Raw genomic sequence first — 26,653 nt, forward strand, 5'->3', positions numbered from 1 at the left:
AATGATGGCTGGAGCACAGGAGAAGCTCGAGTGCCTGGAAGATCTGTTAGGAAAGAGGAAAGAGACTCACAGATGAAGAAAGGAATAGATCCAGGAAGGAAGATCTTCATTTTGAGAAACTCTTTTCAGAAGGTATGGAGAAGCATTCAGAAGAACTGAGAAGCGAGAGAGTGAAAGAGACAAATGAGAGGGTTTAAAAAGAGGAGCCCCAGAACCCTTCTCTGTGAGATGCTGGGAGATATTTAACTTGATTTACTTATATTTGCTGCTGGACTTTGTTACTCCAAATACAACACTGCACAGAGTCCAAGCCACTGGGGAACCTCAGATATTTTTAGGTCATTCATTCAAAAATATTTACTGTATTGTTATGTTCCAGCTCTTGTGTTAAGCAACAGGGAGGGAAGGTTAATCAACATAGTACCTAGCCTCAAACTGCTCAAATTTTTGAGGGGCAGATATGCGAATAATGCTCAGTGCCATGGTATTATCTGGGGCACCAAGTGAATCACCAGTTTGGGGAGTCATACAGTGGAGGGGAAATAGACAGTAATGGGATGGCTTTGGATCCTTCCTCCTGAGTGACTGAAGGGCTGCTTACCTTCAGGCAGAGGTGTCCGGATAAGCACTTTAAAACTTGCGCCATGCTGGCTGTGGCCCTTTCCCGCTCATGATCTTTGGCTGATTGTAACCAGGGGTCCATTTGCTGTGAAAAATAAAGGAAGCCTAAATAATTTACCAGGAAGATTTGGGATAACGTCTTTGTGGAGAGAGAGGGTCCACAGGTCATCACTATATCTGAAAATGTCTTCCTAAAATGATAAGCCAGTTGGGATTAGAAATGAAAGCGGTGGGAAGGCAAACAGATTTGGGATCAATGGTCTGGCTTCCAAAGAGGCTTATTTTCCAGACTTATTTTCTGTTCATCCCACTTTCTTCAATTATTTATCCTATTCTCCTGTATGTTTCTAGTTTTCTGAAATGTGCTTTGGGAGGAAAGAACACCAATGTCATGTTATTAAAGAACTCTGAGGATGGAGAAATTGCATCGGCCTGCAACAGGCTGGGAAGAATTCCTGGAGAAGGTAACATTCACGACAAGGATCTTCATAAAGGTGCCATTTCGTGGCCCCATGTGGCCATGGAATAAACTTCTCCTTTTTGGTAAAAGGAAGAGTTTGAATTAAGCTGCCAACACAGAAAAGTACAAGGCACAACTGGACAAAGGGGAGAAACCCAATCTGGCTGGAGTGTTGATGTACAAACAGAAGAAGAATGAGAACTAACGTTAAGGTCAACTGTGGCAAAGATAAATGTCCATCTACGCTTAGGCATGGATGATTAATAGTATTTTAAAGGGTTATTCCTTTCTGGGATATCTGTATCTTAAAAGGGGACAAGACAGTAAGACGCTTGAAGTGCAGTGAATGCACTCTAGAGAAAAAAATCTCTAATGACAGAATGGCATATGCTGGAAGGGGTACAGGTGGGGACAGGTGGTAATTAATGACCTTGAATTCTGCCTGCTGGGCACCTGCCTATTTACTCTCTCATGAGGTGACCCTGTTCTCTTGCCACTGATTGAAACCCTTCTACGCTAGTAAGCAACAGCAATTTAAGGAACAATAATAGCATCCATTAAACCACTTACTGAAGGTCATTTATTCAATACTCACCATAAGTATTATCTCAATTTGAAAGTGAGATAAGACTCTGAGAGATTACATTCTTTGCTGACTTTATACCCCAGGAATGGCACAGAGTCAGAATTGGAAGCCAAGTCTAATGCAAAATTGATAGCTGAGACTCAACTACTGTACTCTTTTTTTTTTTTTTAAAGATTTTATTTATTTATTTGTCATAGAGAGAGAAGCGAGAGTGAGCACAGGCAGACAGAGTGGCAGGCAGAGGCAGAGGGAGAAGCAGGCTCCCTGCCAAGCAAAGAGCCCGATGCGGGACTCGATCCCAGGACGCCGGGATCATGACCTGAGCCAAAGGCAGCTGCCTAACCAACTGAGCCACCCAGGCGTCCCTCTTTTTTTTTTTTTTAAGATATATTTATTTATTTTAGAGAGAAGTGTATGCACTTCTCTCTGGGGGGAGAGAGAGAGGGAGAGAATCTCAAGCAGACTCCCCACTGAGTGCGGAGCCTGACACAGGGCTCAATCTCATGACCCCGAGATCATGACTTGAGCTGAAATCAAGAGTCAGACACTTAACCAACTGTGCCACCCATGCACCCCTATGCTAGCTCTTTAAACTTAATTCTTCCACATTTTTGAAAAATTTATCTCCTTGACAGACACAGCGAGAGAAGGAACAAGCAGGGGGTGTGCAAGAGGGAGAAGCAGGCTTCCCGATGAGCGGAGAGCCCGATCCGGGGCTCGATCCCAGGACCTGGGATCATGACCTGAGCTGAAGGCAACCGCTTAATGACTGAGCCACCCAGGCGCCCACCTTCCACATTTTCTTCTTCCACTTTCATGAGTTAATAGAAATAGTTTCCCTTTTTCTCTGTATCCTAATTTACCTTAAAAATGGTGTCAAGATTTTCCAGATGTGGGTCTTTTACTACCAAACTCTGGAGCATCTCAGAGAATGCTTGAAATGTCTGCCTGTAGAGACACTGAAAAGGCACAGGATCAGTGATGTCCCCAGCCCCCACCATCATGAAGTTCCCCAACTCTATACAATTTTTTTTTTTTTGCTTCTACACAGTTTATTTTTTCTTCTTTCCAAGTTTTTTTTTTTAAGATGTTATTAATTTATTTGAGAGAGAGCGAGAGAGAGCACGAGGGGAGTGAAGGATCAGAGGGAAAAGCAGACTCCCTGCTAAGCAGGGATCCCAACGTGGGGCTCAATCCTGGGACTCTGGGATTACAGCCTGAGCCAAAGGGAGATGCTTAACCGACTGAGCCACCAAAGTGCTTCTCTTCTTTCCAAGTTTTTGCTTAAATTCCTAGTTAGGGGCACCTGCGTGGCTCAGTTGGTTAAGTGTCTGCTTTTGGTTCAGGTCATGATCCTGGGGTCCTGGTATCGAGCCCCCTATTGGGCTCTCTGCTCAGCAGGGAGCCTGTTTCTTCCACTGCCTGCTGGTCTGCCTACCTGTGCTCCCTCTCTCTCTCTGTGTCAAATAAATAAGTAAAATCTTTAAAACAAACAAAAATCAGATGTTTTAAAAAAAATAAATTCCTGTTAACAGAGTGTAATATTAGTTTCAGTTGTAGAATTTAATGATTCATCACTTATACACAACACCTGGTGCTCTACAGTTCAGCGCCTGCTTCTTGGTTTCCCCTCTCTCCCCACCATGTTCATTTGTTTTGTTTCTTAAATTCCACATAAGAGTGAAATCATATGGTATTTGTCTTTCTCTGCCTGGCTTATTTCACTTAGCATAATACTCTCTAGCTCTATCCACATCTTTGCAAATGGCAAGATGTCCTTCTTTTTTATGGCTGGGTAATATTCCATTTTGTGTATATGTGTATATAAACACCACTTTATTCATTCAGCAGTCAACAAACACTTGGGCTCCTTCCATAATTAGGCTATTGGTGACAATGCCTACACATCAGGATGGATGTATCCCTTTGACTTAGTGTTTTTGTTTCCTTTGGGTAAGTTGCTGGATCATAAGGTAGTTCTATCTGTAACTTTTTGAGGAATGTCCACACTCTTTTCCTGAGTGGCTGCACCAGTTTGCATTCCCACCAATTACAATGTACACTTTTAATTAAGGCTCTTTTTTTTTTTTTAAAGATTTTATTTATTTATTTGACAGAGAGAGATCACAAGCAGGCAGAGAGGCAGGCAGAGAGAGAGGAGGAAGCAGGCCCCCTGCCAAGCAGAGAGCCCGATTCGGGGCTCGATCCCAGGACCCTGAGATCATGACCTGAGCCGAAGGCAGTGGCTTAACCCACTGAGCCACCCAGGCGCCCCTTAATTAAGGCTCTTATCTTGAGACTTTACTCAAAGGCACAGAACCAGTGTGAAAGTACTGGTAGGCAGTTTGCGAGCTGAGGTGAAACAATATATTCATTTTCTTTTCTTTTTCTTTTTTTTCTTAAGATTTTATTTTTAAGTAATCTCTACATGGGGCTTGAATTTCCAATCCAGAGATCAAGAGTCACATGTGCCACCAACTGAGCCAGCCAGGTGTCCCACAATATGTTCATGTTCAATGGACATCTCAGCATTACTGGGAACACAGTTAATGATTCTAACTACATTTAGGAAGTTAGTTAGGGTCATCAAGATAGGTTTTTTTTTTTTTTTTTAAAGATTTTATTTATTTGTCAGAGAGAGATGGAGAGAGAGCGAGCACAGGCAGACAGAATGGCAGGCAGAGGCAGAGGGAGAGGCAGGCTCCCCGCCGAGCAAGGAGCCGGATACGGGACTTGATCCCAGGACGCTGGGATCATGACCTGAGCCGAAGGCAGCTGCTCAACCAACTGAGCCACCCCGGCGTCCCCATCAAGATAGTTTTAAAATTCGACTTGTGACTCTTTCTGACATCTTGAAACAAAGGGGAATAAAGTCCCCTTTGGCAACTGCTTTACCAACCAATTTATTAGCTGCAGAAGAAAATCAAGGCCTTTGCATTTCCTCTTCTCTGCCTGAAAGCTTCTCCTCCAGAGAGACCCATCTCCTCTTTTCAACTGTCACATCAGGAGGACTTTCCCTGACCACCCTACGTATAAAAGCCTCCCACCCACAGTACTCTTTGTCTCCTCTTTCCCTGTTCAATTTTTTAAAAAAAATTTTTTTATTTGAGAGAGTCAGAGAAACAGAAAGCATGTGTGTGAGCAGGGGCAGCGGGGGACGGAGAGAGAGAATCTCCATCAGACTCCATGAAGAGCAGGAGCCTGACACAGGGCTGGATCCCAGAACCGTGAGATCATGATCTGAGCCGAAGTCAAGAGTCAGTTGCTTAACCAACTGAGCCATCCAGATGCCCCTGTTCTATTTTTTTTTTTAAATATAGCACGTATTACCACCTGATATACTTATCAGTGGTTTGTATATCTATACTAGGATATAAGCTCCCCAGTAGAGAGAGGTTACCACTGTATTTCTGTTGCCTCTCATGATGTTTAGCATATGGTAACTCTAAGTATATGCCAAGTATATGAACACTCTCACCTTATTTTAAAGCCAAAAGCCAGGAAAGAAGGAATGAAGGGGAAAAAAAAGACAAAGAGAGTGTGCACCTGGTTAGCTCAGTTGGTTTAAGCATCTGATTCTTGATTTTGGCTCAGGACATTCCACCACAGGGATGTGGGATGGAGTCCCATGTCGGGCTCAGAGACTGCTTGTCCCTCTTCTTCTGCCCCTCCCTCCCCTTGTGCACATGTGTACGTGCTCTTTCTCAAATAAATAAGTAAAAATCTTAAAAAAAAATAATAGAGAGGGCCGCCTGGGTGGCGCAGTCAGTTAAGTGTCTGACTCTTGGTTTCAGCTCAGGTCATGATCTCAGGGTGGTGAGATCTATCGAGCCCCGCATCGGACTCTGTGCTCAGCACAGAGTCTGCTTGAGGTTCTCTCTCCCTTTCCCTCTCTTTCTTAAATAAGTAAATAAATAAATAAATAAGAAAAGGAAAGAGAAGAAAGGAAAATAAAGAGGGGGAAAAAGCTATTAATTTAACTGCTTATTTTATTCAGCAGACCTGGCTGAAATGACTTTTGGCTAGTTCCATAAAATTAAATGTACTCTCGAAGGGCCATGATCAGCTGACCCTGTAGATGGCAAGTTAGTAAACCAAAGCAGGAGTTACCTCTGTGTTGTAGGACCCACTTGGCATGATTTCCTGCAGCTGGATAAGAGTCGTTACAGAAGGCAGAGTGATTATACTTTTCGTAATAAGACTGAACAAATCAGCTCGATCTTCAGAGCCAAATAGCAAGTGGACATCTTGGTAACTAAGAAAAGACAGTTAAGGAAGAGTAATCTGGGAAGAGTTTGATCTGACATTGGTAAGCAGGGGTCGAAGGAACCCAAGAGGAAAGGTGGACTAATTGGTGTGTAATTCTGATGGAAGAGACAAAGGGCGTGCTTCTTAGCCTGCTTAGACAAATCTCACAAAATGCTGGAGGAAGAGTTTCAGGGCTCAGAGCTTCCATCCTTCTTCCCTGTCCCTCCCCGCCTTCCCAAGAGGTTACTGGAATGATATTCTTCTAGGGTTTCCTGCAGCTTAACCACGGAGGAAAGCCTGCTATAGTCTAACATGTAAACCATGATTTTCTGAAAGATGTTCTGCTGAATGTTTGTTAGTTTGGGGAATGGTGGATTGAACCAAGTAAAAAAAACTTTTTAACTATAGGATTTCTTAGGGCCTTTTAATAAGTTAAATAAACAGCAGTCCAAATTTCTTGGACTGTGGAACTCTACTGTCATGAAACACTCAGGAGAGTAACTTTCCACTGAATATACCATGGACAAAACTGAACTCCAAAGAGGTTCCACTAAGGTCTTTCAGATATGGAGGGCAGCATATATGAAATCAAATTTCTTACACAGGAAACACGGATGGGTGTCCCCTTCCCTCTATAAATAGTTTGCCAAAGTTAAAGATATGGAGCACGTCAGTTGGCTCTGGTATTGGCCATGACCAAGAGAGCAGTATATGTGTGTGTGGGGGGAGGGGGCGTGTGGGTGTCACCTGAGGTCAGCGATGGTGACAAAGACCTCCTGGCGCACGGAGCTGAAGAGAGAATGCACAGGCTCCTCTTCTACCAGCATCTGCAATGAGAGGGCAAGGACTTTAAACCAGAGTCGAGAACATGCCACACATCCTTGGGCCAGACGATCGCAGATGTAGATGGTCTGCAAGAACCACTGAAGGGACTTCATCAGGTCCTGCTCTTGGCTACCCAGGACCAGCAGCAGGACAGTGGCCAGGCCAGGAATTTAGTCTCTGGAGCCAGAGCATCAGGCCCAGCGTGGCCTATTACTAGCTGTTGGAGTGGACACAAGTTATTTAACCTCCCTGTACCTCAGTTTCCCCATTGTAAAATGAGGTAAACGTACTGTTTACCATCACAAGGCAACTGGGAACACTAAGGAGTTAATTCATAATTCCTAGTAGCCCTTGAGAACTGTTAGCGTCTGTTACTCATTATTTTTACTACTTGTGATTATTTCCAGTCTAGGCCTCCTAACTCCTCTTTCTACCAAGCAGCAATCTCTACGATAGTGCCTAATATTATTATGTGCTTGTCCTAGAAAAGGAATAGTTTTCCAAATTCCAAATTGGCAGAGTTTGGAAAGCTGCCTTGCTTTCCAGAAAAATCTGCACAGTGACAAGAAAGGAAAAAAGAGGCTCTGGAGCTAGACAGCATCTGGGTTTGGGCATGGGCTCTGCCACTCCCTCCCTGTGTCACCTGGAATGTAGCATTTACTTTTCCTGGGCCCGAGTTTCCTGCTATGTGTGGAGGAAAAGAGAGAAATCTCAGGGAGTTGACAGAAAGAGCAAAAGCAAATGGTTGCAATGGAAGTCTTCCTGGGCTGTCTACCCAGCCTCTCTGGAAAATGTCCCTGGGTCACAGAATGGGCACCTCACAGCCCTGCTTCCACTAAGTCATTCTGTCCCAATAACCACAGCTTATCTGGACAGGAGTAGAGTCTTTTTCTCAGCACTCTGGAATTGAGACCAAGAGCCTCGATCTCAGTCTGGCTGGCCTACTAAAAAGAGAAAATTGAAAATTTGGGAGCCCTGTGCCCTGTGGAAAAGGTGAGAGAGAGAGCCAATTTTGGGAAGAGAGGTAAGGGACAGAGAGAAATGAAAGTATACACAAAGGAACAAAGATGAGAGATGGGAGAGAAAGTTCTGAGTATGTGAAAATTTTTGTTTTTTGTTTTTTTTCTGGCTTCATTCTCTTCTTGGAGCATGTTGGTCTTCCTGTTACAGGATTCTGGGAACACTCAGTTATCCTCAGACTCAATCTCCCCTTTGGTGTTTCAGTTGCCTCTAGTAGATTTCTCTAACCTGCCACCAAAAAGACCCACCAGGAACTTAATGTCCAGGAGGCAGCATTCAATAATTATTACTGTGTTCTCTTTTTTGCCCCTTCCTGACTCTTCTCCTTTCTTTCTTTCTCCCTCCCTCCCTTCCTTCCTTTCTTTCTTTCTTTTTAAAGATTTTATTTATTTGACACAGAGAGAGATCGCAAGTAGGCAGCGAGGCAGGCAGAGAGAGAGGGGGAAGCAGACTCCCCACTGAGCAGAGAGCCCGATGCAGGGCTCCATCCCAGGACCCTGAGATCATGACCTGAGCCGAAGGCAGAGGCTTTAACCCACTGAGCCACCTAGGTGCCCCTTTCTCACTTTCCAACTCTGGTCAGATCTTGCTGGTGACCTGATGCTCTTTCTTGTTTCCCCAAGGAACTCACTTAATTTCATGGCTTCAGCCTCCCAGAGCTCTACTAACCTAAATCTAGCTATCTCACAGGCATCACCACTAAAAGCCCAGCTGCCTCTGGCAATTTGGTGTTAAAAAGTGAGTTCATTATCTTCCTCCTCCAAAGGACACACCTTCCCAGCCTACTGCTGTCAATGGTACCCTTTCCCAGGGCTCATGAAAGAGATGACCTATGATTTACATTTCTCCCTTTATTCATTTCCCGCATCCAATCAACCACGATGATGGCCACTACCTGCTCTGCACAGTTTCTGACTCTCCATCCCTACAGCCACACGCCTCACATGTGGATGAAGGCAGTGCCTCTTAGCTAAGCCACCAGGCCTGCAATTCCTTTTTTCAATCAGTTAGGTATAAAAGGCTTATTATTTATTCACAATTATGCTAACTTTAATGGGGAATTCAGAAACGAGAGGCTATTTTTTTGTTTGTCAAGTATTTGTGTAGTAGGAACCTCTTGGGGTGACTCTCCAGATCACAGCAATCATCTCTTCTCTGGGAATGGCCTCCAAGACACAGAGAGGGATGCCCAGAAGTCATGCCCTTCCTATATGATGCTGTCCCCCAAACATGCCTGGTTGAGGAAGGAGGAGAGAACAGACCCAGTCTGGGCCAATCAGATTCTTTCTCCGAGCATCTGGAATTTTTGAATGACAGACACAGATTGGGAGCACCTAAATGTGTAAGTCATCTTGATAGGAGAGCAACCCCCTAACCCCTTTGAAACCCTAGGAGTTGTCCTGGAACATACTCTTCTGGAGGCTTGATTGATAAAAGGTAGATTCTAGGGAGATATCCCAGCCTCCTGTTTTTCCTTCCTTCCTTCCTTTTAACTTAAGTAAGCCAGAGTTGGTTTTTATTGCTTTCTCCAAGAAGAATCTTAACCAAATGAGGCATTTTCTCTCAAAGGCTTTAACAAAAGCCAGACAGATATTACTATCTCCATTTTCCAGGTGGAGCTAGAGGTTCAGAGAAGCTAAGTGATCTGCCTCAGATCACACAGGTTGTGCTTGACAGCACTAGAACTAGAAATTGTGTCTTCTAATTCGTAAAAGAGCTCCCTTTCTTCTTCACCACCATGCTTCAGGGAGCTCAAAATCTACCGGCACAACTGGGCAGTCTTTTCATGTTAGTTCAGTCTACTGAGAACTGTTCATCCTCCAAAATCCTTCAGCGTTTATTACCCATACCACTGAAGAGACTTTCTGAAAAGTCTTTCTCATCTACTGCCTGCCTCACGGCTCACGTGATCTGTTCAATGGTGTCTGTTCAATGGTGAGTGTAACTTTATTTACCAAACAACCTGGAAATAGTAGGATTTTGTGGAGGACCCCAGGTGCAGAATTAGGTTGGACCCCCAAGCATAAGCTTGACGCCATGAACATTCCAGGATTGGAGATCTTAGTGCTCACGTCTGCTGTGGGGCACCAGGAGCATCTAAAAAGTACCTGCACTGACATTCTGTCTTGACATAGCTAGGTAGGAATCTGCCGATCAAAGCCCCTACACTCTGGTCCCTTCTGTCTACCCTATCCAGCACATCCTTTGAGGCTTAGATCAGGAGATCTATCTGGATTAATTTCATGCCAATCTTGTCATCTTTCCTTCATATCCTAGTTGCCACTGCATTTCTTCTTTTCGATTAAAGTTCTCAACAAAATTTTTACAGCTTTTTTTGACTTTGAGGTAGTAGACACACAATAAACTGTACATATTTAAAGCGTATAGTTTGAGATTTTTGACTTACGTATACATTTGCAAAATATCATCATCACAATCAAGATAATGAACATATGGATTACTCCCAAAAGTTTGTTTGTACAAACTTTGTAATTTCACACTCCTGTTCCTCCCCATTCTACTATTTTCAGGTAACCACTGATCTGATGTCACTTTACATCAGTTGGCATTTTTGAGAATTTTCTCCAGATAGAATCATATGACCTGTATCTTCTTCATCTGGCTTCTTCCACACAGCATGACTGTTTTGAGATTCATTTAAGTTTTAGCATGTATCAATAGCTCATTTCTTTCTTTCTTTTTTTTTTTTTAAAGATTTTATTTTTTTATTTGACAGAGATCACAAGTAGGAAGAGAAGCAGGCAGAGAGAGAGAAGGGGAAGCAGGCTCCTCGCCAAGCAGAGAGCCCAATGCGGGGCTTGATCCCAGGACCCTGGGATCATGACCTGAGCCGAAAGCAGAGGCTTTAACCCATTGAGCCACCCAGGTGCCCACGTATGTTTATTTTTAATTTAATACTCTCAATAGCTCTGTGAAGGATACAGCTATTCTTATTTTGTAGATGAAGAAGCTGAGGCACTGAGAAGTAGCACAGATTCCCAAAGTCACACAGCGGGAAAGAGGCACAGCTGGCAACCTGAACCTGGGCAATGGATTATAGAGTTTGCCTCACGACTATGGCTTCATTAACAAGAATGCAGTATTGTCCTTACCGAGAATTTACATGCTGTTTCCCTCCTTTCTACTCATCTTTTAGTTGGTTTTCAAGTGTAATTATATTTGTGGAGTACGCCTATTTCTCCTCCATATACAGATACTGATACAAGAAGAGGTCAAGGAAATTGATAATATATATGAAGCCACTAAAACATCTGTTAGTCAAGTCATGAATTTGTGTGGTCCTGATAATTTGTGATAAGGTCACAATACTTACATTTAGGATACGCACAATGTCTGCTATGTGGTTGTGAATGAATGATTCTGTGGTTTCATCGTAAGGTAAAGTTCGGCTGAGAGAAGACAAAGATTGTAGGAATGCCAGCTTCTCAAGTTCACTCTGAATTTTTGGAAAAATGATAAAGACACAATTACGTATTACAATCTCATTTGATAATTTTAGAGGGTTTTTGAGAAGTTTCTTGTGATGTTCTAAACATCTGACATCTCATTCAAACTAGTCTCAGGTCTTTTATCTATTTATTTATTTATTTAAAAAAAGATTTTATTTATTTGAGAGAGAGAGAAAGAGAGAGAATGAAGGGGGAGAGGGTCAGAGGGAGAAGCAGACTCTCCTCTGAGCAGGGAGCCCGATGTGGGACTGGATCCTGTGACTTCAGATCATTTCCTGAGCTGAAGCAGTCACTTAACTGACTGAGGCACCCAGGCGCCCTCAGGTCTTTTATTATAAGGAATGAATAAATTACAGAGGAATGGAACTCCTTGTCTACTTGCCCTGCCTGGGTTTGGGACTTTGTTTTCCCTCTCAGCTAGATGAAATCCTGGATTACTAACTGCTCCATGATGGCTCTCCCCACCTTTAGTCTTTGCTTCCCCATCTACCCATCCTGTCTATATACTGCTGTCTGATTAAACTTCCTAACAGTGACTTTGACTGTTACTTCTAGATCTCTTGATGTCATTAAATATTATTTTGAGTCTATAAGGTTCCCTATTAAAATGCAAGTTTTTATTTGAAAAGTAAAATCTTTTGCATTATTCTTTTTCTGATTATAAAAGCAGTATCTATCACAGAAACTTGGAAAAAAATAAAGTATGAAGACAATAAAAGATGTCAATAATTCCACAATCTTGGGAAAATTTCTCATCTTTTCCTCCCAGCCTATGGATAGTATAACCTGGTATTAGCTCTCTGAACAGCAAGTAGTGTTATATACAGCCAGAATCTGACTTCATAGTTTAATTCTTTCTCATCTACCTTAATGTAACAACCAACATTGAGTTTCCCTGCTCCAGTTTTGATGCCCTCCAATCTATTCCCCTAGCTATCACCACATTCATCTTCATTAAGTGAAAGCTTGATCAGGTAACTCCCTACCAAAATATCTTTCAATAGCACTCATGGAGGTCAAGGCCTTCCCAATGTGACCTCAGCTAACTTCTTCAAATTCATCTCCTCCTTGCCTGCAGCATTCTGAACTTTAGACAGATTAACTTTTATGCTGCCCTTTCTTGGTTCTGGGCCTTTGCATCTACTGAATTCTCTATACCTACTTTGCTTACTGACTAAAATCTATATATCCTTTAAGACTAGAAAAATGCATTTTCTCCTGAACCAGCATTGGGTGCCCTTCCCAGGAGTATCCATAAAGCACATAGTATGTATTGCTATTATGGTATTTGTGATACTCTGACAAAAATCACCTTCTTTTCATCTATTTTTCCACCTGGTTGTGGATTCAGGTCAAAGCAAGGAATGGATTTTCTCTTTTTTTCAATTAACTGCAGCAATCCCTGCCCTTTATTAATTACAAAGAAATGTTTTATAAAGTCCTGCTGTCTGAGTCAAAAGGAAAGACCAACATTCTGGCTTTAAGTGTTTTTCCCAAAAGTTTTTATTAGCATTACACACAGAGAAAATGTAAAGTTTGACAAATTTTCCCAAACTAGAATCCTCTGAGTATATATATTCAAAGGAAATGAAATCTGGATCTGAAAGAGGTAATGTGCACTCCCATGTTCACTACAACATTATTCATTCACAAGAGCCAAGATATGGAAACAACCCAAGTGTCTGTTAACAAAGGACAGACAGACATACCAGGCTTCTGTGAGTTCATCAAACATGTTCTGCTCCTTTCTGCCTCAAGGCTGTTACACAGACAATGCCCTATTTCTGGAATACCTCCTCCAATTCTAACTTCTCTTAGTTTTTCCTATTCATTCCTCAGATCTGATCTCAAGGGTTCCTTCCTCAGAAATGCCTTCCCTTACTCCCAGTGTAAGATAAAATTTTCTCTTATGTGCTCTTGCAGAATAAATGAATGAATGAATGTTTTACTAAACAACGGAATACTGTATTATGTAGGGTAATATAGATCCAAAGTAAGTAGGGTAATATAGATCCAAAGCTATTCACCCAGAAAACCTTTTTCCTCCCACCATGTCCGATGTTTATTTTTCTATAATTACATGCATTTGTATGACCAGAAGAAAAAGTCTGAAAATATATATACTAAAATGTTAACAGTTATCTCAGGAGAGTGGATTAGGGAAGATTCATTTTTCTTCTTCTTTTCTTTCTTTTAATAGGCATTTTATAGTTTTTGTAAACAGAAGCATAAATATAAATACAGTTTATAAATATATATAAATATTTAATATAAAAATAAATATAAACATAAATTTTATAGTCTATAATATCAATTATCTGTATGATTAAGAAATCATAAATGTTTAAAATAGTTGTTAAAATGGAGGAATAAGTTGGATGACTCAGTATGATTGCTTGTGCATACCTGTAGCTCACCATCAAAAACCTCCTGGATAGATCGGATTAGCCTCTCAACAACGGCCTCACTGAGGGCGCCCTTTTGGGTCAGGTGCCTGAAGCTATCTGTGAGTGAATCCCGAGACAGTCCAGCAATGTCAGAGATGTCGGAGTCTAATACCGAAAGAAACACAGCAGATGACTTATCTGTACCATGTAGAGTTCTACAGTCATAATGGGGAGATCCACCGGATGTCAGGATAGTCATGCCCTGGTCTCACCCTTACTATCTGCTCCACAACCCTAACGAAGTCCCTTCTGCTCTCCAAGTTTCAGTCTTCCCAATTACAAATTCAGTGTTGTCTAAGGCCCTCCTAAGCTACAAAAACCTTCAAGACTGAGCTATAGCACAGTGGTTAAGAGCATGGACTTTTTTTTTTTTTTTTAAAGATTTTATTTATTTGACAGAGAGAGAGAGAGAGATCACAAGTAGGCAGAGAGGCAGGCAGAGAGAGAGGGGAGGAAGCAGGCTCCCTGTGGAGCAGAGAGCCCGATACGGGGCTCGATCCCAGGACCCTGAGATCATGACCTGAGCTGAAGGCAGAGGCTTTAACCCACTGAGCCACCCAGGTGCCCCAAGAGCATGGACTTTTAATCTCAGTCTGAGATTAATTTGAATCCTGGCTCTACCCCTTATTAATTCTATGACCTTTATCAAGTTAGTTTGCCTCTTGGAACCTTAGTTTCTTTACCTGTAAAACAGGGTTATCGTGAGGACTAAGTGAGGTACTGAATACAAAGACTTATCTCAGTATGTGGTCCATAGTAAGTACTTAAATGGTAGATACTAGTATTGAATTCAAATGTCTATGACTCTGTGGTGACAAGAACTTCAAATACAGTAGCATCCCCTTGAGGATCTCTTCCCACTGAACCAGGCTGCAGTAAGTGCTTCAGGAATCCTCCTTCCAGACCTGGGATAGACTCTGATAAAAGGCACAGGCTCCAGAGTTTGTCTGCCTAGGCGTGGATCCTTGCTCTGCTATTTTCTAGCATTCTGACCATGTGTGATCTTACTTTTTCTGGGTCTATTTCTTCATTTCCTAGAAGGGGATGATAACAGAACCTACCTCATTTAGTTGACACAGAGCTAGCACCAAAGAAGTGTTGGCAAATATTATTCCTCTGCTAAGCAACAATGATTAGAGTGGTATCATTTCCCTCTTCATATAGCTTTACATCCTTACCTCCTGTTTTCCAAAACCAAGTTCTTTATTCCTGTTGGGGAAAGAGTCTTACTATTTCCCTTTTAACACACCCATCATCAGGAATTCTACTCCTCCACTTTTGCACACTTTTTGGTCTCCTGAATTATAGCCTCTTTCCAAATTCCTGCCACCCACTGTCACATTCTTCTCATGCACTAGAAACCCTATTTCATTTAGCTCTCATGCTTCTCCCTACACGTTTCTCCTTCTTCTTCCCCACCTTCCCTACCTCCTACCTCCTTTGCCTAGCTAACTCCTACTCGTCCTTCAGGGATCTGCTCCAGGATGCCTTTCTTGAATCACCTCTTTGCCCATTTTGACCAAATATCCTCCTAGCTGCTAAAAAGCTTCTTTATATTTGCTCCCTACTCCCCCACTCCCAATCACCCATATTAAACTGAGTTCCAATCATCTATCCACAACTACGCTGTGTCTGTTCTGTTTGTTACTAAATCTCCAGTAGCTAGATCCATGCTTACGGCATAGTAGGACTTCAATAAATGTTTGTTGAATGAATGTAGACATGGGAAATGTAGATCCTCAAATAGTCTTTCCTGTCTCATGCACATGCTATTATATCCACCTGGGATGTTCATTCCTCTGCTTCTCACATGGGTTTCTCTTTCATGTCCTTGAGGCCTCCTTTAGGTTTAAACAGTGCCTCTTAGATAGGCGTTCTCTGACAGCCGTGGCTTAAAATAGGTTCTCATCCCCCTTGTTTTTTGTCTCAGTCCCTTGTATAATTCTTTCGTAGTATTAACTACAATTTGTAATTACTTTATTTAATATCTGTTTACTTACTACTCCTTTTCAGCAAATTCTGTGAGGGCAGGGATCATGTTGGTCTTGTTCATTGCTGTATATTCAACAACTGGTACTCAGTAAATGCTTGCAGAATAAATGAAAAGATAGATATTCTGTAGCCCAATCAAGGGTCCACCCACAACTACCTTTCCCTTCTTAGAATCCTTCTAGCACTTAGACTCTGTGCAAGCCTGCAGGATTATCTATCTCAGTTTCTTATTATGTCTGGACTAATATATTTTATTTCATTGTGCCAACCATATTCCAAGGTCTTAAATTCAGGGACCAAATTCGTTGTCAAAGTCTAGTTGAAGGCTCTTATCCAGCAACTTGACTCCAACAGAGAATCCCCTTTCTCCACCTCCCTTCCTGCCTTAAAAAAAAAAAAAACAAAAACAACAAACCAAAACCTTTCCCCCGTCTTACCTGTAAGTTCAAGGCTACTTGGATCTTTCCTAATATCCTGTAAGTTGCTCAGCTGCAAATCCACACTTCCTGAATCATTGTCAGAAGCACAAGGGATCACTACTTCTTCCTGACTACAGATCCTAGGAATGAAGAGGGGATTAGAAATATTTATATTTATTTATTTATTTTAGAATCAGTAAATTAACATATAGTGTGTTATTAATTTCAGAGATTCATCAATTGCATAAAGCACCCAGTGCTCATTGCATCAAGTGCCCTCCTTAATGCCCATCAACCAATTACCTCAACCCCACACTCACCTCTCCTCCACCGAACCTCAGTTTGTTTCCTAGACTTAAGAGTCTCTTACGGTTTGTCAAGAAATATTAGTATTTCAGGACTGCTTCTGTCTCATCACTTGAGGCAATGCTTAAATGTCACCTTCTCAGAGAAGCATTTATTGATCACCGGTCTAGGTTAGGCAGCCTCTTCCCAACCCCCTCCCACAGTATTTAACCATTACCTACAATTATCAAGTTCATTTGGGTTTGCTCATGGTCTCCCATCAGCAGCTGCATGAAGGGAGAAACCTGTCTACATGGTCACGGTTGAACCGCCAGCACCTAGCATATTGTCAGCCTCATGGGGCATGAATGGATAGGTAAGAAATACTAGGCTGCTGTTAAAAAAAACTCAGATAGAACACCCCTGCCCCCAATTCCTGTTACCCTTTCTTACTTTTTCTTGCTTCTGTAGCATACAATACCTTCTAATATGTCAATCTCCTATTTATGGTATTGTTCACCATCTGTCTCCTCCTGCTGAAGTGTATGCTCCATGAAGGCAAAGATCAGTGGCTGCTTTGTTAATGGATGTATTCGAAGAGACTAGAATGCCTGGCACATGGTAATGCTCAATGAATATTGGCTGAGTGAGGGAATAGATCTCTATTTGCTAAATGCTTAGCATCTATTAATGGATGAAAAAGCAAGTTGTCAAGCAATGTAAGCAATGTAAACTGTGCACCTACAGACACACAGACACATACAAATGTTGGGATACATGAAGAAAAACTTCAGGTATTCAAACCAAACCTTTGTAGAGTGGAATTGAGAGAAAATTTAGTTTTTCAACTTTTTCAACTTTTTTTTTTTAAAGATTTTATTTATTTGACAGACAGAGATCACAAGTAGGCAGAGAGGCAGGCAGAGAGAGAGGAAGAAGCACGCTCCCTGTGGAGCAGAGAGCCTGATGTGGGGCTCGATCCCAGATCCCTGGGATCATGACCTGAGCCAAAGGCAGAAGCTTTAACCCACTGAGCCACCCAGGCGCCCCAAACTTTTTAAACTTTTGCCTGAATTTTTTAAATTTTATTTTAATAATTAAAAGAACTAGTTAATTAAAAACAAACAAACTGGGGCACCTGGGTGGCTTAGTCAGTTAAGCGTCTACCTTTCGCTCAGGTCATGATCCCAGGGGCTTGGGATGGGGCCTTGCATCAGGCTCCTTGTTCATCAGGGAGTTCACTTCTCCCTCTGCCCCTCTCCCTGCTCATTCTCATGTTCCCTATCCCTCTCAAATAAATAGATAAAATCAACAAAAAACAAAATAAATAAATAAAACAAACAAAAACCAAAACAAAGCAAACAAATCCTCTAAGAGTAGAATGGCTGGGTCATGCTGTAGGTCATATAACTGGCTTTTCAAAAAGCTACAAATTTGTTTTCCAATATGATTGCACCATTTTTCATGTCCACCAGCAGTATATGCGAGTTCCAGTTGTTCCACATCCTTGCCAGCATTTGGTATTATTGGTCTTTTTTATATTAACTATTTCAGTGGACGTATAGCAATGTCTCCTGGGGACTTAATATACAATGCAATCAATATGTAATGACGTTGGTTATCGTTTTATGGGCTTATCTGCCCTACATATATCTTGATGAAGTGCCTATTCAAGTCGTTTGCCTGTGTTTTTTACTGGGTTACTTGCAGTGGTATGCTGGCAAATGTTTAAAGCAGACTTTCTAAGTGTGGTTTTTAAGTGAATGCTGGTTGATATTTTCATTTACGTTAATGAGTAAGATGTAACCAAAACTTCAGAAGTGACTTCTTTGAGTTGGATAATAGTTTTCAAACACTAGAATGATATTTCCTTAAGTTTTTTGGCTATTTACATTGTAAAGCCTATAGACTTGACACACTTCTAAATTTAATCTTTATTAACATTTTTCCATCATTAACTTTAGATATAACAAAGCAAAAAATCAAGCCCTGGTATGTAGCATTTGCTGATTCTATGGTGTAAATATTCCCATTGTGGCCAAAATCAAGCTACTGATGTTACTTTGGAAAAAGATGTGCAGTAGCACAACACCAGATAATATTTCCACCATATAGATGCAATAGATAGGATAAACCACAAAAGCACACAATATGGTAAAATAATAATGAAATGAACTGGTTTTCAATAGACTTTATTTCCTTGTAAGTGTGTATAATTTAATATTTCTAAATAGCTGTATTTAGCAATCAATTTGCAAAACTTTTGCTAAATTTAAAGATTTTATTTATTTATTTATAGAGAGGGAGAGTGAGAGCAGGCGGAGGAACAGAGGGGGAGCGAGAGGAAGGGGTAAAGAATCCCAAACAGGCTCTACCCTGAGCCTGGAGCCATATGTAGTTCTCAATTTTATGACTCCAAGATCATGACCTGAGCTGACATCAAGATGCGCAATTGACTGAGCCACCCAGGCATCCCCCTTGCTAAATTTTGTAAGTGACTCTTGCAAACCACTATGAGATGGCTTCAGCACCACAGCAGTTGTCTTACTTTGAACTGGAAGAGTTTTTTTTTTTTTTTTTTTTAAGATTTATTTATTTTGGTGTGGGGGAGAGAGGGAGTAGAGGCAAGGGGCAGAGGTGGAGGGAGAGAGGGTCTCAAGCAGATTCCACAATGAGTGGGGACCCTGAGATCAGGACCCTGATACCATGCCCGGAGCTGAAACCAAAAGTCCCAGGCTCAACCTTGTGCTCCACTCAGACACCCTGGAAGAGTTTTTTATGTATTCTGTATCAGCACCATCCAATAGAACTTTCTGTGATATTGGAAATATTCTCTAATTCTGTGCTATCCAAAATGATATCCAGTAGCCACATGTGGCCAATGAGCTCTTGAAATGTGCGTAGCACCACTGAGGAATGGAGTTTTAAAATTTAAAATTTTAATTAATTTAAACTCAAATTCAGATATCCACATACAGCTAGTATCTACTTTACAGAATAGCACAGCAGCAGACAGAAAGAACTCACTCTCCCCTATCTCAGTTAATAATATCTGGGATACAAATAATAAATTTACCATACTGTGCATATTTTGTATGTTCATAAGAGTTAAAAGCACAGATTACGGGGTCAGCCTGTTTGGGTTCAAATCTTTTAGTTTCTTTCTCTATAAAATGGGAGTAACAGTACAGACCTCACAGAATGGTGATAAGGCGTAAATCAAATAACGTACTAGAATCTTACTACAATATTGGGTTAACCTATAGATGTCCAATAATTAGAGTTAGTTATTATGGAGTTCCTAGGTAAGTCGCTTCCTTTTTTTTTTTTTTTAAATATTTTATTTATTTATTTGACAGAGAGAGATCACAAGTAAGCACAGAGAGGGAGAAGCAGGCTCCCCATCAAGTGGAGAGCCCGTTGGGGGCCTCGAATCCAGCACCCTGAGATCATGACCTGAACTGAAGGCAGAGGCTTAACCCACTGAGCCACTCAGGCGCCCATTCTTCTTCTTCTTTTTTTAGTTACTGGATTCTTCTTATTTTATTTTATTTTATTTTTAAAGATTTTTATTTATTTATTTGACAGACAGAGATCACAAGCAGGCAGAGAGGCAGGCAGAGAGAGAAGAGGAAGCAGGTTCTCTGCTGAGCAGAGAGCCCGATGCGGGGCTCGATCCCAGGACCCTGAGATCATGACCAGGACCCTGAGATCATGACCTGAGCCGAAGGCAGCGGCTTAACCCGCTGAGCCACCCAGGCGCCCCGGATTCTTCTTATTTTATTTATTTTTATTTTTTTTTAAAGATTTTATTTATTTATTTGACAGAGAGATCACAAGCAGGCAGAGAGGCAGGCAGAGAGAGGAGGAAGCAGGCTCCCCGCTGAGCAGAGAGCCCGATGCGGGGCTCGATCCCAGGACTCTGAGATCATGACCTGAGCCGAAGGCAGTGGCCTAACCCACTGAGCCACCCAGGCGCCCCTGATTCTTATTTTAAAACAAGCCAATCTGTTTTCATCTCAAGAGTCACTTTTTTTTTTTTTTCTATTTTTGACCCTCCTCCTTCTGTAACATTGAGCTAATACGTTCCTCAAACTTACCTAAGTCTACAGAAATGCTTTGCAAACCAAAGAGAACATCACTCGCTAGGTCAGTTATTCACAAGCGAAACAATCTTTGGCGGAAATTGCCATCATTTCCTAAAGAGGGGAAAAAAAAAAAAAAAAAAAAAAAGAACGAACGAGAAAAGAAAACCCAAACCCTGGAGCACTACTTGCCCTTCCTCCCTGGACCCTTCCCATTCCTTTAAAATTGGCCGGGCTGCCGAGAGACGACTGAGTGACGGCGCCACCGGCCAATCACCGCGGTCGGCCAATCAGCGGAGGCCCCGTTTGAGGCCCACCCCGAAACCTCGTCCAACCGCGTACTGGTAGCACCCGGATTAGGACGGTTGCGAGGCGGCCGGTTCCAAGTGGTCCAGGTCGCGGGGGGAGGGAGGCGGGCCTGTACGCGAGGACGGCGTCGCCCTTTCGCGCGGGAACTGGAATTTGGGCCGCGGCCTGCTGGGACCGGGTCGACCCAGTGGGACGGCGGAGACTTACCTGTGCCTAGATCCCATCCCAGCACGCGCAGCCTGCCGCGAGTCCCTGGCGTCCCCTCCGGCGCGATCTTGGAGCCACTTCCCCGAGCGGAAGTCAGCCTGCGGCTCGGGCCCTGGTGGTGGGACCTGCTCGGAGGAATGGCGTCGCCGGGTGAGGCGTTGTGCATGGCTCGACGACGGGGCCCCGCGGCCGGCACGCCTTGGCGAGTGGGCCGTAGCCCGTGGGAGGCTAGTGCTCGCCACTCGGGAGCCGGCCACGCGGGAGCCTCTTCCCCTGTGGGGCAGGGGCATGGGCTCGAGCTCGGGCTCTTTTGGGGTCGAGTGTGTGACGGAGGGCCGGCTAGCGGGTGGGACTGCGGGCGAGTGGAGGTGGGGTAGGTGCCAGTGCCGCGCGGAGCTACGGGTGCCCCCGAGGCCCAGCCGGGGGCCGCGGTTAACCTTAGGTGTGACTTCGCTCATTCATTTGACTCGCGGAGTCCCAGTGGCCGGGTGGCCTAAGAGTGAGCTTTTGGCCACGTCGACCGTGGCCTCCTTTTCAGTAAAAAGAAGCAAGGAAATCACTCACCTCTCTGGGAGCTTAGAGTATAAATTCTGAAGTTAGATTCTCCTGGTCCAAACTTGTAGTGTGCCAAGTATTCGTTATGTGATCCGGTCCAAGTTCCTTAACCCCTCTGCACCTCAGTTTCTGATCTGTAAACTAGGTTAGTCACATTTTCTGCCGCATAGGTTGCTGTATTGAATGAGCTGAGCCCCGTACATAGTTGAGAATAGTGCACGGCGCTACGCAAGCATCAATAAAGTTAACTGCATTGCTAGTTATGGAGCGGGCGCTGTGCACGATGGACCCTCCTGTAGTCTCACCGCGGCGTGGGGAATGTGTACTATTATGTACGTTTGACAGACAGGAATACAAAATTTCAGAGAACAAAAGTAACTTGCCCAAGATAGTGAATAAGACAGTGGGTCATTGCTCCATTTTTGAAAAAGTTGAGGGTAATAGAGTGGTTAAAAGCAAACTATATTCAGACGGCCTGCATTTTGATTGTCAGTTATGTGTCTTAGGGAGTTAACTCCTAGTAGAGTCTCAATTTCTTGGTATGTAAACTACACTCGCTTGGATGTTGTGAAGATTTAATGACTCAGTGCATGCCAGCTACTTAGCATAGTATGGGCATACCCCACACATGTTAAGTGCTCAATTTTAGCCAAAAATGTTGTTGCTATTAAATCGAGGTGGAAGGATTGGAATTCTGACACAGATGCTGTGTTAGGAGAATTTATAGTCTAGCTGGGGAAATGCCAGTTGTCATTTACTAAATCTTAATCTATTGAGTACATGCATGTATACAAGGCACTGGAATTCAGCATTAGTATCTTGGCTCCTCTTTTTCTTACATTTTTCTATTCTTTAGCAGTTCTGGCTTTGACTTTGAATTCTAGCCAGACTCTGACCACTTCTCATCTCTACTGCTGTCACTCTGGCTGTGACCACATCATCTTTTTATTTGGATTATTACTAATTGGTGACCCTCTTCAGGTTCTTTCTCCTGCCTAGTCTCAACATAGTTTTGTTTATTCTCAACACAATGATCCTGTTAAATTGTAAGTCAAATCACTCCTCTTCTCAAAACTTTCTGTTGGGTCCCATCTCAGTATAAGCGAGAGTCCCTACAGAGGTTTAAAAGGCCCTTCATATTTTGCCTCTGCTACCTCTGTTGCCTCTTCCATACTTTTCACCCTTTGCTTATGCCACTCTAGCTGTACTTTACACTTTGCTAATGTCAAAGAATACCATATATACAGGGTCTTTGCACTTGCTTTTCTTAGTTTCCCCCCAAATATCTTTGTGACACTCCCTTCTTTTCTCTCAGGTCTACACACAATCATTTTATTTCTTAGTTAGATCTTCATAGACTACCATATTTAACATCGTTCTGGAGTGCCTGGGTGGCTCAGTCTGTTAGTCATCTGCCTTTGGCTTAGATCATGTTCCCAGGGTCTTGCGATTAAGCCCCGAGTTGGGCTCCCTACTTCTTAGAGAGCCAGCTTCTCCCTCTCCCTTTGCTTCTCCCGCCATTGTGTGTGTTCTCTAAATAAATAAATAAAATCTTTAAAAAAATAAAATAAAATGTAGCTTTTCTCAGATCTCTTCTGTGCTTAATTTTTCTCCATAGCACTTTTCACCTTGTAACATGATAATGACTTTTTTTTTAAAGACTTTATTTGCAAGAGCACAAGAGAGAGTACAAGAGATGGCATGAGAGGGAGGTAGGGCAGAAGGAGAGTGAAGAAGAGGCTCTGTTGAACAGGGAGCCCGATCAGGGTTCGATCCCAGGACCCCAAGATCAGGACCTGAGCTGAAGGCAGAGGCTTATCCTACTGAGCTACCCAGGTGCCCCTACTTTATTATTTATTTATTTATTTATTAAAAAAAAAAGAAAAAGAAAAGTATTTTATTTATTTATTTATTTATTTATTTATTTATTTGACAGAGATCACAAGTAGGCAGAGAGGCAGGCAGAGAGAGAGGAGGAAACAGGCTTCCTGCTGAGAGAGCCTGGCGTGGGGCTCTATCCCAGGACCCTGGGATCATGACCTGAGCCAAAGGCAGAGGCTTTAACTGACTGAGCCACCCAGGCGCACCCCCCTGCTTTATTTTTAATACCAAAAATAGTTCTTGGTAAGCATTCAGTAAATATTTTATAATTGAATACTGCACACTATAGATCCCTTTCTAGTGTTTTAAAAAGAACTTCCACATTCTTTAGATTATTTAACACATACAAGGATTTAAATAGAACTAGCCTTCATAGAAGAACAATTCTGAGGTACCGGTAATATAGCCATTGTTTCTACAACAATTTCCCAAAAAATAGTGGAGTGTAAACTGTATAGTTAGATTTAAGTTTGAGTCCAAGATCGTTTGTAAGGTACTCTTGTTCTCAGTTATCTTATTTGTAAAATAGATATAATGATGCCTTTTTTTTTAAAGTAAACTTTGCCCAACGTGGGGCTTGAATTCACACTGCAAGATCAAGAGTCACATGCTCCACCGACGGAGCCCGGCAAGCTCCCCCTAATAATGCCTTTCTTGAGGGATTCTAGTTCAAACTAAATTTGACACTCTGAGCAGAGGATTTAGTACCATTACCATTAGCCTTGCAATTACAGTAGTGCTCCCTTATCTGCAGGGCTCACTTTCCAAGATCCTCAGTAGATGCCCAAAACTGCAGATAGTACTGAACCCTTATATATATTGTGCTTTTTTCTTATACATACATAACTATGATAAAATTTACTTTATAAGTTAGGCACAGTAAGAGATTGACAATGATAACTAGTAAAGAACAATTATAACAAGATATTGTAATAAAATGTGGTTTCTTAAAATATCTTGTACTCACCCTTCTTGATAATAGATGCCTATGTGATAAAATGTCTGCATGATGAGATGAAGTAAGGTGAATAACGTAGGCATTGTGATGTAGCATTAGGCTACTACTGACCTGACCTGACAATACTGGACCATGGCTGAACGTGGGTAACTGAAACTGTGGAGTATGGATAAGGTGGGTAGTTGGGGGGAGGTGGTGGTGGATACTGTTGTGTTAATTGGATGGCAGTCAATTCGTGAAGCAGCCCAGAGAATGTACCACTCATAACTGCTTCCTGTCTCCTAGAGCGTCATAGACAAGGATTAATTTTTCTTTCCACTTACTTAGCAAATATTAATTCAGTACTACTACATGCCAAGGAATGTTTAATACTTGGAAATACTGGGTTGTATAGAAGAAACTGTCTCCTCTTGGAACTTACAGTTTAGCAGAGGAATCAGACATTACACTATGAATTATAGTTCTGAAAACATAGAAGTTCAGGTTGCTATGGATGAATATAGCAACAACAGTAGTGATGGTAATAGAAGTACCTAACATGTAGCTCTTGTTACAAGCCAGTCGCTGTTCTAAGATCTTTCTCTGTTAACTCATGTAATCCTCATTACACCCCTGAGGTGGGTACTGTTATTATCCCACTTTACACTTGAGGAGATCGAGGACAGACTGGCCACATTGTAACTGCCAGAGCCATATTGCTAATAAATGGCAGAACTAGGATTTATTTATTTATTTTCAAAGTATGTATATATTTATTTATTTAGAGAGTGCGCAAGCAGGCTTCATATCCAGTGCAGAGTGTGGTGAGGGGCTCATTCTCAACCCCAAGATCATGACCTGAGCCAAAACCAAGAGTCGACACTGAGCCGACTGACTGAGCCACCGGGGCATCCAGGCAAAGCTAGTATTTAAACCTGGCCTCAGAGGTCACATTCTTTAGTACTTCATAGTACTGGTGACCTAACCCAAGGAAGGGCTGTTGGGGAGACTTCTTGAGGAAGAGATACTTGAACTGAAATCAGAGAGTAAAAAAAAAGTTGGAAGTTGAAGTAAGGGAAAGCATGAAAAAGTTCTGTGTAGCGTACAACATGACTTGTTAGAGAGTTAGAGAAGGGTCCAGAGAGCCACAGATGGAGGGAAGAGTAAGTGAAGGAAGAAATCTGGTGAGAGGCAGGTGAGGCCTCTGTCTTAGAGGCATAGGAGTTACAAATGTATTTGAAATCGGAATGGCATGCTGGGTCCTGTGCTTTAGCCACACAGGCTACTGGGAGGACTGTCCTTCAGATAGATGAAGACAGTGCCCGCCATTTTCCCAGGACTTCTCTCCCAGTTAAACCTCCCATTTGCCTTCCTCTTCCTCACATGATTTGTTTCCCAGACCTTGATGCACACCATCGTTGGAACTGTATATAGAACTTTGGAATCATTTGGATTGTGTTTAATAGTCATTTCCCCCCAAGGTTCAAGCACTGTCTTCCTGTTGGCCCTGACAATCATAGCCAGCACCCAGGCTCTGACGCCCACTCACTACCTCACCAAGGCAGATGTGGAGAGACTGAAAGCCTCACTGGATCGCCCTTTCACAAGTTTGGAATCTGCTTTTTACTCCATCATGGGACTCAGCAGCCTAGGTGCCCAGGTGCCAGATGTAAAGGTAAGGCTACTTTTGTCTTGGTCTCATCCCTTAACTATGGTCCGTTCTTGAGAACTCTTGCTCATTTGAGGATGATTCAAGGCTAATCCAATATATAAATACTTAGTTCAGTCTGACAGCTGTTTTTCTCTTTTAATGCCTAATGTATGTTTGGGGCCATGCCAGGTGTTTTTAGTAGAATATAAAGAAGAGAAGTCTTAGAAACTTTACTTTTTATTAGCTTAAATTTTGCCTATAGAATCTATTGATATAGTTCTGAGTGAGACTGTATAGTACCACATGTACTTGTTAGGTGCCCTGTATGTGTGACTTCTAAATAATAAAGGAGTTCAAGATGGGGGCGTTCATTTTTACTAAACACTGACAGTCACTGCATCAGGCAGTTTTGATATACTTTTTGGACCTTTGATGAGGAAAATGCATCACAACTAAAACTTTTCCTGGATTTAGGAAAAGGTTCAGTCTTTTTTTTTTTTAGAGATTTTATCTATTCACTTGAGAGAGAGAGTGTGAGTGCACACAAGCAGCGGGGAGGGGCAGAGGGAGAGGGAGAAGCAGACTTCCTGCTGAGCAGGGAGCCTGCTGTGGGGTTCCATCCCAGGACCTTGAGATCATGACCTGAGCTGAAGGC

The 26,653-nt window shown here is 42.4% G+C and overlaps 2 protein-coding genes across 3 annotated transcripts in view; one reads left to right on the forward strand and one right to left on the reverse strand.

Moving 5' to 3' along the window:
- The window catches only part of MROH8 (maestro heat like repeat family member 8), a 54,600-nt gene extending 33,257 nt beyond the window's left edge, over window positions 1–21,343 (reverse strand). Inside the window, exons 1-8 of the mRNA XM_047744390.1 lie at window positions 20,975–21,343; window positions 16,107–16,228; window positions 13,637–13,782; window positions 11,095–11,217; window positions 6,663–6,742; window positions 5,778–5,922; window positions 2,531–2,626; window positions 602–706 (exon numbers count right to left, since the gene is read on the reverse strand). Coding sequence (XP_047600346.1) covers window positions 602–706; window positions 2,531–2,626; window positions 5,778–5,922; window positions 6,663–6,742; window positions 11,095–11,217; window positions 13,637–13,782; window positions 16,107–16,228; window positions 20,975–21,264 — 1,107 coding nt within the window. The 5' untranslated portion in view covers window positions 21,265–21,343. The remainder of the gene's footprint in view (window positions 1–601; window positions 707–2,530; window positions 2,627–5,777; window positions 5,923–6,662; window positions 6,743–11,094; window positions 11,218–13,636; window positions 13,783–16,106; window positions 16,229–20,974) is intronic.
- Window positions 20,993–26,653, forward strand: part of RPN2 (ribophorin II) — a 57,239-nt gene continuing 51,578 nt past the window's right edge. For both annotated transcript variants that reach the window (XM_047744387.1, XM_047744389.1), the window contains exons 1-2: window positions 20,993–21,124; window positions 25,829–26,022. In XM_047744387.1, the coding sequence (XP_047600343.1) occupies window positions 21,112–21,124; window positions 25,829–26,022 (207 nt within the window). In that variant the 5' untranslated portion in view covers window positions 20,993–21,111. The remainder of the gene's footprint in view (window positions 21,125–25,828; window positions 26,023–26,653) is intronic.

The sequence above is a fragment of the Lutra lutra genome, chromosome 9 (assembly GCF_902655055.1).
Source record: "Lutra lutra chromosome 9, mLutLut1.2, whole genome shotgun sequence".
Classification (NCBI taxonomy): domain Eukaryota; kingdom Metazoa; phylum Chordata; class Mammalia; order Carnivora; family Mustelidae; genus Lutra; species Lutra lutra.